The sequence below is a fragment of the Ranitomeya imitator genome, chromosome 4 (assembly GCF_032444005.1).
Source record: "Ranitomeya imitator isolate aRanImi1 chromosome 4, aRanImi1.pri, whole genome shotgun sequence".
NCBI lineage: Eukaryota > Metazoa > Chordata > Amphibia > Anura > Dendrobatidae > Ranitomeya > Ranitomeya imitator.
In genome coordinates this window covers 663459725-663473841 of record NC_091285.1, presented here as the reverse complement: position 1 = coordinate 663473841, position 14117 = coordinate 663459725, and the positions used below count along the sequence as shown (strand labels likewise).

The window sequence follows — 14117 nt, the reverse complement described above, 5'->3', positions numbered from 1 at the left end:
GATTCTCCAAGTTCATTGCGAGTTCGCAGATACCAAACATGTCTAGGTTCCTTTTTATTTTAGTGGTGAAAAAAAATTCAAAGTTTGTTTAAAAAAAAATGGCCCCATCTTCCGAGACCCGTAGCATCTTTATTTTTCGTGATCTGCTGCTAAGTGAGGGCTTATTTTTGGCACGCTGAGCTGATATTTTTATTGATACCATTTAGGGATAGATATGATGTTTTGATTGCCTGTTATTGCACTTTATTGCAATGTTACGGGGACCAAAAATTCCGACATTTTGATTTTTTTTCTCGTTACGCCGCTTATCGAAGCAGTTTAAATCATTAAATGTTATTTTATGTGTAATTGATATGTGTAATAGAATAGTGACTTGGCTATACATGCTATGTATGGGGAGGGCTACTTGTCTATATAATGTATGCTGTATGTGGGGGATTGTTACTTAGCTATATATGCTATGTATGGGGGAGGGGGGCTTGGCTATACACTGTATGTTATATGTGGGGGAGGGTTACTTTGCTATATATGCTATGTAAGGCCGAGGTCACACTACCGTAGAATATGGACGAGTGCTATGCGAGAAAACATTGCATAGCACTCGGACCAGTGTTAATCTATGGGGCAGCTCCCATCACCGTTTATTTTCTCGGGCGTATTCAGCATGCATGTACAATCGCAGCATGCAATTAGTGCAGTGTGTGTGCAGCTTACTGTACATGTATTTAATTAATAAAAGATTATTTTTCTAAAAAAAAATGGCTTGAGATCCCACGCAATTTTCGCAACCAGCAGAGGGAAAGCCGATGACTGGGGGCCGATGTTTATAGTCTGGGAAGGGGGTAATACCCACGGAGCTATCCAGGCTATTAGTATCAACTCACAGTTGTATACTTAGCCTTTACTGGCTATTAAAATGGGGGACCCCACAAAGAAATGAAGGGGGTCCCCCTATAATTAATAACCAGCAAAGGCTATGCAGACAGCAGATATTAATAGCCTAGGAAGGGGCCAGGGATACTGCTCCCCAGGCTAAAAACACCAGCTCTCCGCCACCCCAGCAAAGGCGAATCTCTAAGATGTGCCAATTCTGGCACTTATTCTTGCTCTTCCCACTTGCACTGGTGGCAAGCGGGGTGATAGTTGGGGGGGTTGATGTCACCATCAAGTGACATCAAGCCCCGAGGTTAGTAATGGAGAGGCAGCAATAAGACAACCCATTACTAACCCCACAGTAACATTGTAACAAAGACACCCATAAAAAAGTCCTTTAATATTCTTAATTAAACCATACTTACAACCTCGCCTACTCCCCCGATGCCCTCGCAATCTGCAAAAGAGGTAAAAAAAAAAAAACAGCAGTATTCCTCACCTTTCGGCAGAGATGCTTTTCAATCCATTTGTCTCGCAACGGATCCAGCTCTGCTACATCTAGATGGCAGGCTGCAAGATGCAACCATACAGCCTGTCATCCAGCAGAGAAGCTGAGCACCGTGTGCTCAGTGTCTCTCTGTGATCTTCTATTCCCTGTCTGAGGGCACCGCAAGTGTCAGAAGGTTCTCCTGCTCGCGATGCCGTCAGACAGAGAATAGAAGTTCAAGGCCAATTAACTTAAACACAAAAGAAAAAAGACTCGACCAATAATGGTATGCACACCCATAAAATATGTGAAAACATCAAAAAATGTTTAATTACACCTCAAAGAACATGACAAACATATAAAACTATTTAAAAAGGTCTGAATACAGAACCATAAGTCACCACCCCTGAGCACAAATATCATGAAATAACAACACTGCATGGATAAAGTGCTATATATATATACAAGATGTGTCCTGTCTAAACATGTAACGGTCCAATATGACATACATGAATATATAAAGGCCGAAACAAATGCATACGTAAACCTGTAGTCGTACACTGACAGATAATCTAGCAATAAAATTACTGCAATTCAGTGTTTGGTATATAACAATATAAAGTGTTATATCAGCATGCTGTTTAGCCAAGATGATGGTAGTACCAGGATAGGTATATAAATGCGGGCTACAAGCATGTGCCAGAAAGCCTCAAATAGGCATACACTGGTGCTCCCCTTAATTCACATTTCTGACTTCAGTGCGAGCGCCGTGGGAAAATGTCACCTTTCTGACATCTGCAGAGCTGTTGTGTATAATGTCACCAGTGAGCAATGTATTACCTGTAAACTTACATTATGCACTATACCAGGAGTGGGAAATTAATTTATGCACCACATGAGAGACCGTGACTGTTGTCGAGGGCTGAACTATAAGCTGAAATTAATTCTACTCAATATTAATATCAATATATATATAATTATATTATTGATAGTTATATTATTAATTGTATCACTTAATATTGAGCAGAATTAAGTACGCCGACATCCTCCTAAATATTGTTTGAACACAAGTACAGCCCCTTCTGTATATTGTATGAGCCCTCCCTTATCTACTGTAAGAGGCCCCACACAGCCTCCCTATATAGATCATGAGCCCCACACAGCCTCCCTATATAGATCATGAGCCCCACACAGCCTCCCTATATAGATCATGAGCCCCACACAGCCTCCCTATATAGATCATGAGCCCCACACAGCCTCCCTATATAGATCATGAGCCCCACACAGCCTCCCTATATAGATCATGAGCCCCACACAGCCTCCCTAAATACAGTGGGGCGGAAAAAGTCAGCCACCAATTGTGCAAGTTCTCCCACTTAAAAAGATGCGAGAGGCCTGTAATTGGCATCATAGGTAGACCACAACTATGAGAGTCAAAATGAGAAAAAAAAATCCAGAAAATCACATTGTCTGATTTGGCAAGATTTATTTATCAAATTATGGTGGAAAATAATTATTTGGTCATTAACAAAAGTTCATCTCAATAGTTTATTATATATATTTTGTTGGCGATGACAGAGGTCAAACATTTTCTGTAAGTCTTCACAAGGTTGCCACACACTGTTGTTGGTATGTTGGCCCATTCCTCCATGCAGATCTCCTCTAGCGCAGTGATGTTTTGGGCCTGTCGCTGGGCAACACGGACTTTCAACTCCCTCCAAAGGTTTTCTATAGGGTTGAGATCTGGAGACTGGCTAGGCCACTCCAGGACCTTCATATGCTTCTTACAAAGCCACTCCTTCGTTGCCCTGGCGGTGTGCTTTGGATCATTATCATGCCGAAAGACCCATCCACGTTTTATCTTCAATGCCCTTGCTGATGGAAGGAGGTTTGCAAACAAAATCTCATGATACATGGCCCCATTCATTCTTTTATGTACATGGATCAGTCGTCCTGGTCCCTTTGCAGAGAAACAGCCCCAAAGCATGATGTTGCCACCCCCATTCTTCACAGTAGGTATGGTGTTCTTTGGATGCAACTCACCATTCTGTCTCCTCCAAACACGATGAATTTTGTTTCTATCAAACAGTTCTACTTTGGTTTCATCAGACCACATGACATTCTACCACCACTCTTCTGTATAATCCAAATGTTCTCTTACAAACTTCAGACGGGCCTGGACATGTACTGGCTTAAAGGGAACCTGTCACCCCCAAAATCAAAGATGAGCTAAGCCCACCGTCATCAGGGGCTTACCTACAGCATTCTGTAATGCTGTAGATAAGCCCCCGATGTATCCTGAAAGATGAGAAAAAGAGGTTAGATTATACTCACCCAGGGGAGGTCCTGTCCGATGTGCGTCGCGGTGTCGGTGCAGCGGCTCCGATCTTCATAGGATGATGTCCTCTTCATGTCTTCACGCTGCGGCTCCAGCGCAGGCGTAATTTGTCTGCCCGGTTGAGGGCAGAGCAAAGTACTGCAGTGCACAGGCGCTGGGCCTCTCTGACCTTTCCCGGCGCCTGCGCACTGCAGTACTTTTCTCTGCCCTCAACAGGGCAGACAAAGTACGCCTGCGCCTGAGCCGCAACGTGAAGATAAGAAGAGGACGTCATCCTATGAAGATGGGAGGCCCCGGACCGGACCGCCACGCCCATTGGATCGGACTGCCCCCTCCCCCCCCAGGTGAGTATAATCTAACCTCTTTTTCTCATCTTTCAGGATACATTGGTGGCTTATCTACAGCATTCCAGAATGCTGTAGATAAGCCCCTGATTCCCTGATGCCGGTGGGCTTACCTTATATACCATTTTGGGGGTGACAGGTTCCCTTTAAGCAAAGGGACACGTCAGGCACTTTAGGATCTGAGTCCCTGGCGGCGTAGTGTGTTACTGATGGTAGACTTTGTTACGGTGGTCCCAGCTCTATCCCAGTCATTCACTAGGTCGCCCCATGTGGTTCTGGGATTTTTGCTCACAGTTCTTGTGATCATTTTGTCCCCATGGGGTGAGATCTTGAGTGGAACCTCAGATTGAGGGATATTATCAGTGGTCTTGTATGTCTTCCATTTTCTAATTATTGCTCCCACAGTTCATTTCATCACACCAAACTGCTTGCCTATTGCAGATTCAGTCTTCCCAGCCTGGTGCAGGGCTACAATTTTTTTTTCTGGTGTCCTTCAACAGCTTTTTGGTCTTCACCATAGTGGAGTTTGGAGTGTGACTGTTTGAGCTTGTGGACAGGTGTCTTTTATACTGATAACAAGTTCAAACAGGAGCCATTACTACAGGTAATGAATGGAGGACAGAGGAGCCTCTTAAATAAAAAGTTACAGGTCTGTGAGAGCCAGAAATCCTGCATGGTTTTAGGTGACCAAATACTTATTTTCCTCCATAATTTGCAAAATAAATCTTGCTAAATCAGACAAGGTGATTGTTTGGAATTGTTTTCTCAATTTTGTCTCTCATGGTTGTGGTTTACGTATGATGTCAATTACAGGCCTCTCTCATCTTTTTAAGTGGGAGAACTTGCACAATTGGTGGCTGACTAAATACCGTACTTTTTTCCTCACTGTATACTGCATGAGCCCTACACAGCCTCCCTATATACAGCATGAGCCCCACACAGCCTCCCTACATACGGCATGAGCCCCGCACAGCCTCCCTATATACTGCATGAGCCCCGCACAGCCTCCCCATATACATTGTGAGCCCCACACAGCCTCCCCATATATACAGCATGAGCCCGACACAGCCTCGCCATATACTGCACAAGCCCTATACAGCCTCCCAATGTGCTGCACAAGGCCTCCATAGCATCCCCTTGTGCAGAACAATGCCCCCATAGCCTACCATTGTGCAGCACAACACCCCCATAGCCTCCCCGTGCAGCACAACACCCCGATAGCCTCTCCTTTTGCAGCAGAACACCCCCATAGCCTCCCCTTCTGCAGCACTAAAACTCTATAGCCCGCCTTGTGCAGCACAACATCCCCATAGCCTCCCCTTGTACAGCATGACAGCCCCATAGACTCCCCATGCCCACCCAAACATCCTATACACATGAAAAAAATGAACACCACATACTCACCTCGGTCCCGTTCCCCGACGCTCTGCTTCTCTATCTGCCTCCGGTACGCTGACTCTCCACAATACACAGCTGACGCGATAAAATGACGTAATCACGTCAGCTGTTTCACACGCTGATTGGTGGAGGAAGTGGCCCACGAGCCACATTTTGCTCAGGTCTGCACTATGCTATCTACAGAGCTATTATGTATAATTTAATCTGCAGTTCACCAGTGATCACGTTCTTACCTCTTCACTTACACTATATACAATGTTCTATCTACAGAGCTACTGTGTATAATTTTCCCTGGTGATCACTGTATTACCTGAACGCTTACAGTGTGCACTATCTACAGAGCTCTTATGTATAATGTCCCCTCTGAGCAAAGTATTGCCTTTAAACGGACATACTATATACTATCTACAGAGCTCATGCGTATTTTGTCACCGGTGATCACTGTATTACCTCTTTGCTTACACTATATAATGTATAAAAACCCACCCAGAAAATGATAGGGCAAACCAAAATGGGAAAATGGAAAACACCTGGAAAGGAGCAAACCAGTAAGGGAGAATAATAATAATAATAATAATAATAATTTTTATTTATATAGCGCCAACATATTCCGCAGCGCTTTACAAATTATAGAGGGGACTTGCACAGACAATAGACATTACAGCATAATAGACAATACAGAATACAGACAATATGAACAATCAGCAATTTGACAGGGGAGGAAAAGAGCAACAGGTCACCGGACCGAATCCCCAAATCGTGTCTCCTATGTCTTCCCCAGGTGGTAATGTTAGTTTTTCTTAGTGATCAGTGTGGTGGTATTATTGGGTCATCATTGTATATGCTGGTAATATGTGGTCATGGTGTTTTTTGGTAATATTTGTGCCATGTTTGTGATATTATTGGTATATTAGTCTTGATATAGTGAGTTTTATTTAGTTGGAGGATGAAGGTTATATTTAGACACCATGTGGCAGCATTATTTTGTTGTTCTATAGTGATATTGGTTGTCATATTGTGAACCCTGATCATTAACAGAATATTGTATGACTATTTCTTATAACTAATATTAAGAGATTTTAACTACATACAGTATATATATATATATATATATATATATATATATATATAGATATATATATATCTATATATACAGTGGGGCAAAAAAGTATTTAGTCAGTCAGCAATAGTGCAAGTTCCACCACTTAAAAAGATGAGAGGCGTCTGTAATTTACATCATAGGTAGACCTCAACTATGGGAGACAAACTGAGAAAAAAAAATCCAGAAAATCACATTGTCTGTTTTTTTTAACAATTTATTTGCATATTATGGTGGAAAATAAGTATTTGGTCAGAAACAAAATTTCATCTCAATACTTTGTAATATATCCTTTGTTGGCAATGACAGAGGTCAAACGTTTTCTGTAAGTCTTCACAAGGTTGCCACACACTGTTGTTGGTATGTTGGCCCATTCCTCCATGCAGATCTCCTCTAGAGCAGTGATGTTTTTGGCTTTTCGCTTGGCAACACGGACTTTCAACTCCCTCCAAAGGTTTTCTATAGGGTTGAGATCTGGAGACTAGCTAGGCCACTCCACGACCTTGAAATGCTTCTTACGAAGCCACTCCTTCGTTGCCCTGGCGGTGTGCTTTGGATCATTGTCATGTTGAAAGACACAGCCACATTTCATCTTCAATGCCCTTGCTGATGGAAGGAGGTTTGCACTCAAAATCTCACGATACATGGCCCCATTCATTCTTTCATGTACCCGGATCAGTCGTCCTGGCCCCTTTGCAGAGAAACAGCCCCAAAGCATGATGTTTCCACCACCATGCTTTACAGTAAGTATGGTGTTTGATGGATGCAACTCAGTATTCTTTTTCCTCCAAACACGACAAGTTGTGTTTCTACCAAACAGTTCCAGTTTGGTTTCATCAGACCATAGGACATTCTCCCAAAACTCCTCTGGATCATCCAAATGCTCTCTAGCAAACTTCAGACGGGCCCGGACATGCACTGGCTTAAGCAGTGGGACACGTCTGGCACTGCAGGATCTGAGTCCATGGTGGCGTAGTGTGATACTTATGGTAGGCCTTGTTACATTGGTCCCAGCTCTCTGCAGTTCATTCACTAGGTCCCCCCGCGTGGTTCTGGGATTTTTGCTCACCGTTCTTGTGATCATTCTGACCCCACGGGGTGGGATTTTGCGTGGAGCCCCAGATCGAGGGAGATTATCAGTGGTCTTGTATGTCTTCCATTTTCTAATTATTGCTCCCACTGTTGATTTCTTCACTCCAAGCTGGTTGGCTATTGCAGATTCAGTCTTCCCAGCCTGTTGCAGGGCTACAATTTTGTTTCTAGTGTCCTTTGACAGCTCTTTGGTCTTCACCATAGTGGAGTTTGGAGTCAGACTGTTTGAGGGTGTGCACAGGTGTCTTTTTATACTGATAACAAGTTTAAACAGGTGCCATTACTACAGGTAATGAGTGGAGGAAAGAGGAGACTCTTAAAGAAGAAGTTACAGGTCTGTGAGAGCCAGAAATCTTGATTGTTTGTTTCTGACCAAATACTTATTTTCCACCATAATATGCAAATAAATTGTTAAAAAAAACAGACAATGTGATTTTCTGGATTTTTTTTTCTCAGTTTGTCTCCCATAGTTGAGGTCTACCTATGATGTAAATTACAGACGCCTCTCATCTTTTTAAGTGGTGGAACTTGCACTATTGCTGACTGACTAAATACTTTTTTGCCCCACTGTATATATATATATATACATATATATATATTAAGATTGCTCTCACTAAGTGTATTGGGGGACACTCGCTTGGCACGGGATTAACGTAGTCAGGCACGATTTTTCGCTTAAACACAGTCTATACGGTTTATTAAAGTATCATAAACCGGGTTGTGCACAGTTCACATTATACACTTCATCAAACACAATAGGCACCAACTGGTGATATTAACTTGCAGCTTTGTCTTAAACACTTCATTTACGGCTTTGTTTCACGGACACTAAACATGCTGGACCTCTCACTTCGCCCAGTTACCATGGGTGTCCGTACGCCGTACACTTCACCAATGCCCCAAGTCACATACAGCGCATATGACACTGGGTCATGGCCCCTAAACACGCTGAACCTCACTTCGTTCAGTCACCGTGGAAGACCACACAGTTCATAGAACATCACAAGCACCAACAGTCTGTATAGGTACCTGACGGGAGCTCCTGCTCCACCTGCTGACTCCTTGTCAGTCCACTCCTCCGGGAAAGCTGCCTCACAGGGATCACCAACTTGCCTGGGTGGCATATCTTAGTCAGTCCAGACCCACCGGAGGACGGTAGCTTCCCCAACATAGACCACCCAGAACCACAGTCACTGTGCGCTATTCAGGGATCAGGTCCTACTCCCAGAACCTCCCAACACCCCAGCATGTGCTCTACAGGAAGCCTCCTCCCAGGTCTTCAGGAAGCCTCCTCCCAGGTCTTCCAACACAGGTTGCCCAGTGTGCTATTCAGGATTCCTACTCCCAGGAAATCCAACACACTGGCATCTCCTCCTCACATGAACCGCACATGTGACCTGTCCAGGTGCTATTCGGTACCTCGTCCAACACCCCAGGCATATGACCTGTCCAGGTACTATTCAGGACGTCAGTCCAATATCCCAGGCATATGACCTGTCCAGGTGCTATTAAGGACGTCAGTCCAACACCCCAGGCCACTAGCAAGTCCAAAACCCCACCATGTGCTCTTCAGGACTCCTACTCCCAGGAAATCCAAGACAGGTTGTTCAGTGTGCTATTCAGGACTCCTACTCCCAGGAAATCCAACACACCAGCATGTGACCTGTCCAGGTGCTATTCAGGACCTCTGTCCAACACCCCAGGCCACCAGGTCCAAAGCCCCACCACGTGCTCTTCATGACCCCTACTCCCAGGAAATCCAACACAGGTTGTTCAGTGTGCTATTCAGGGATCCGGTCCTACTCCCAGGACCTCCCAACACACAGGCTCTCCAGGACCTTCCACTGGAAGCACACAGGAACATGTGACCCACACCCGGGTCACATTATATACCCTTAACCACTCCCCTGGGTAGGAGTGTGGATGTGTGGCTAGTTTGTCCCACCCATCTCACACAACTAGCCTAGTAAGTCTCCCTTACAACTACACCAAACATATACACACTCTTGAGGGACTACAGGTCCCAGAACAACAACATTGCATCAGACTTACCACGCAGACTCCCTCTGCAACACATATGGGCCACTCACAATTCTGCCAATCACTGTTTCACCACCAATATAACAACAGATATGCCTCCATGCACATCCCAAGGAGCACACACAGCGCCCCCTAGCTGCCACAGGGGTCACTGCATCACTATATATATATATATATCTCATTGGGCCCTTGCAGCTTCAAGTCACTCTTTTGTCTTTGTCCCTGGCATACATAACATTGGTTGTGAGAAATTTTACAGATTTTGCATTCAGGTACAGGAACCTCAAATTATGCCCCTGGACACTGCTCATCATGATGTACATGTTAGAGTGATAAATAATGTAGACTGGTTAAATTTACTGTCAACGTTTTTTGATAATTTCTTTGATTTTTAACATTTTCTCTCATTTTTACAGAAGTCTTCACAACATTTTGATCTTCGGAGGACAACATGAATGGCCAACTCTGCTCCTTGAAATTTCTTATCTTATTATTAGTGATTCTTATATTCATTTACGGGTACATATTCGACTACAAAAACAAAAGAATGATTAACAAATGGATTGAAGATTCAGTAAAATTACAGGAGAGCAAAAACTCTGTGAATAATTTCACTTACCAGGCGTTCAAGCACCCCCTGGCTCCTCCGTACCCATTTCCATACAAGTTCCTCATTAACCAGCCGGACAAGTGCAAGAACCGGAAGCCTTTCCTTGTTATAATGGTGCTTGTACCGTGCCAAGATTTGATGTCTAGACATATAATCCGAGAAACATGGGGAAATGAAAGTATTTATGATGTTGAGGTGGTCAGGATTTTTCTGGTGGGTCTACCTCAGGTTGCTACTGACCGAAACCAGTATTTGTTAAAAGAGGAAAGTGTGAACTTTGGGGACATCGTACAACAAGACTTCATGGACACCTACTATAACTTGACATTAAAAACCTTAATGGGAATGGAGTGGGTGACCAAATTCTGTCCTTCTGCCAGCTATGTCATGAAGATAGACAGTGACATGTTTCTTAATGCAGACTACCTGATTCATAACATTCTTTATCCAGATTTACCCATTCAAACAAATTACTTCACTGGAGCCCTATTTAAGAACTCTGGACCTTATAGGACAACATCTTCTAAGTGGTATGTACCTAAGGAAGTCTATCCAATTAATGCCTACCCACCCTATTGCTCTGGTACTGGATATGTATTTTCAGCTGACCTGGCAAGAAAAATTTACGATGTGGCCCAAGTACTTAGGGTCATCTCCATGGAAGATGCTTTTGTGGGAATATGTTTATTTAGGCTGCACATTTCACCTAGAACATCCTCAAGAGGTGTATTTAACATAAACAAGTTAGATTATGACCACTGCAAATTTAGGAAAGTTGTCACAGTGCACCATTATGGTGGAGAAGAGCTCCAGAAAATATGGACAGACTTTTGGGCTAAGAAATCGCAGAAGTGCTAATAAAATAGAAAATAAAAATAAACTGGAAAAAAGAATCATATTTGTGGAGAACTGTGCATGGTGAAGAGACTCTTTTGGGAAATCTAAAACATCAAATATATATCTATCAGTTCTACAGGATTTATATAAAACTTTATACACTTTTACACTGTATATTTTTATTTATTTAAAAGCTATGGACATTTTTTCACTGATTATTGATATTTTAATTATCTAAATGTAAAGCTAAGCAACTTCGAAAAAATGTATGGTATTAAAAAATATCTACCATTTTGGTGCTGAATATGCTCAATATATAGATTTGGGAGCTCCAGGTCATGTAAGCTCTCTTTGCTCTCACCCTTTCTTTTCTCAGTGTTTGAGATAGCAGAAGGAGAAGGTTGAAGATATAAAAATCAAGTGTGAAGAGTGAAATAGCATTAACCCTGTAAAGGAGGACAGATCACACAGAATGTATATTACAGCTGAGCTGCTGAGGTTAATTCAGAAAACCGCAGGTCAGGGTGTATACGTGGACCAAGCACGCTGGCAACACAAGCTGAAAGGCATATGGAACAGTAAGACTTTGACAAAAGGGTATGCAGGACTGTAGACAAACAAGTGAGGCAGGACTTACTGGAAGCCACAGAAGCAGGAGGGCAGATTAACACGAAAATGGAAGTCTATAGCAGCATACAGATGGAGTTAGCCAAATCCACAGTAGATAGTAGCATAAGGTGAACCAACTCCTATAACAGTTTGTAATGCTTACAGTAAATGATGAGTTAACCAGCAGGTCACAAAAGCAGCAGTAGGCAAAACAACACAGTATATACAATTACATAAAATAAAAAGGATAATCATAAATATATTAAACCTTTCATCAGGTTTGGCCGATATAAGATACCTGTAGATAAGCCCCCTGATCCAAACTGAAAGATAAGAAAAATAAGTTTTATTATACTCACTCGGGAGGCGGTCAGATCCAATGGGTGTCGCAGGTCCAGTGCCTCTCATCTTCTTATGATCGCCGCCATCCTGCTTGATTCATGGCTCTCCGGAATTGTGCTCCTGTGCAGGCATACTTATGTGTTGTGAGTTCTGTTTTTGGGCTCCCTCTGGTGGTTACTGATGGTACTGGGTGATTTGTGTTCTGCTGTCTCTGGTGTCCACCTGTTCTATTAGGATTTGGGAGTTTCCTATTTAACCGGGCTTTCTTGTCATTTCCCCGCCGGCTATCAAGGTTATCAGAGTGTTTTGTTACCTCAGCTTCTGGCTTCAGTAATCTTCAGGACAAGCTAAGTTTTGATTTTCTTGTTCCACGTTTTGCTTTATTTTTGTCTTGTCCAGCTTGCATATAATTGTCTCTTTGCTGCTGGTTGCTTTAGTGGGCTGTAATTGCTCCTCATGTTCCATGAGTTGGAACATGAGTTCAAGTAATTACAGGATGGTTTTTTGAAGGGTTTTTTGCTGACCGCGCAGTTTACTTTTGTATCCTCTGCTATCTAGTTTTAGCGGGCCTCATTTTGCTGAATCTGTTTTCATACTGTGTATGTGCCTTCCTCTCATTTCACCGTCATTATATGTGGGGGGCTGCTATTTCTGTGGGGTATTTCTCTGGAGGCAAGAGAGGTCTGTGTTTCTTCTAATAGGGGAAGTTAGATCTTCGGCTGGTGCGAGACGTCTAGGATTAACGTAGGCACGTTCCCCGGCTATTGTTATTTGTGTGTTCAGGTTTAGGGTCGCGGTCAGCTCAGGTTCCATCACCCTAGAGCTCGTTGGTGCTTGTCCTTTTGTGATTCCCTGCCATTGGAATCAAAACACTTATGTGCCCTGTTGAGGGCAGAGCAAAGTAGTGCAGTGCGTAGGCGCTGGGAAAGGTCAGAGAGGCCCAGCGCAGGAGGGAAGATAAGTACGCCTACACAAGAGCGTGATGCCGGGGAGACTGTGAAGCAAGCAGGAGGGCGGCATTGCAAGAAGATGGGAAGCTCACTTTAATCCTGATGTTGCAGGGTTGGCTCTGGCTTTTATGAAGGGGAAGTTTTTTGGGAAGCAATGGGCAAAATTGTAGTAAACTGCATTTCCCAGGTCTGACAGAGATTATAATGTGGCATTTGCCTTTATTAAAACAAGTTATGCTCACATATCTCCGTATTCGTGATTCATAACAGGGCTGGTCGCTTCCTATAACCATCAACAAGCTTCTTACACTTCTCACCTGGAATTTTGGACCACTCTTCTTTTGAAAACTGATTCAGGTCACTCATATTTGAAGATCCCTTCTCCCAACAGCAATTTTAAGATCTTTCCACAGGCGATCAATGGGATATAGATCCGGACTCATTACTGGCCATTCGACGGCGACGGTTGACAGTGTCTCGGTGGACAAGGATGTTCTATTGGTCACTGCAGATATCCAGACCCTCTATACACGTATTGATCATACCCATCATCTGGATGAGGTCCGCTTCTTCTTGGGGACCTCCGACCTGGACAGCTCTCTCTGTGAACTGATCCTTGAGCTGCTGTGCTTTGTCCTCACCCATAATTTCTTTGTGTTTAAAGATATGTTCTATCTACAGAAGCGTGGCACAGCCATGGGTGCGGCCTGTGCGCCCTCGTATGCTAATCTCTTCCTAGGACAATAGGAAAGATTCCTTTTTGGTGACGAGGGTGCGAAGGCCGCTGACCATGTGCTGTGCTGGCTGAGATATATCGATGATATTTTTTTCAAGTGGAGTGGGACGGCACGGCAGCTTGAGGAATTCATGTTTAAACTTAACTCTAATTCCTATAATATCAGGCTGACTTATCAATACCATCCTACTAGGGTGGACTTTTTGGAAGTCACTCTGGAGCTCGACGACAGTCGATGCGTCCAGACAGACATCTATAGAAAGCCCACCTCCATGAATGCTCTAATTTGCACTGATTCCGCCCATAATCCTTCTACTATTAGAGCTGTCCCGGTCGGACAGTTCCTAAGAATGAGATGGATC

At 43.5% G+C, this 14117-nt stretch overlaps 1 protein-coding gene across 1 annotated transcript in view; it reads left to right on the top strand.

The window, feature by feature from the left end:
• The window catches only part of LOC138677186 (beta-1,3-galactosyltransferase 2-like), a 54573-nt gene extending 43162 nt beyond the window's left edge, over positions 1-11411 (top strand). The window contains exon 2 of the mRNA XM_069767114.1: positions 10088-11411. Within this exon, the coding sequence (XP_069623215.1) occupies positions 10123-11139 (1017 nt within the window). The 5' untranslated portion in view covers positions 10088-10122 and the 3' untranslated portion in view covers positions 11140-11411. The remainder of the gene's footprint in view (positions 1-10087) is intronic.
• The last annotated feature ends 2706 nt before the right edge of the window (positions 11412-14117 follow it).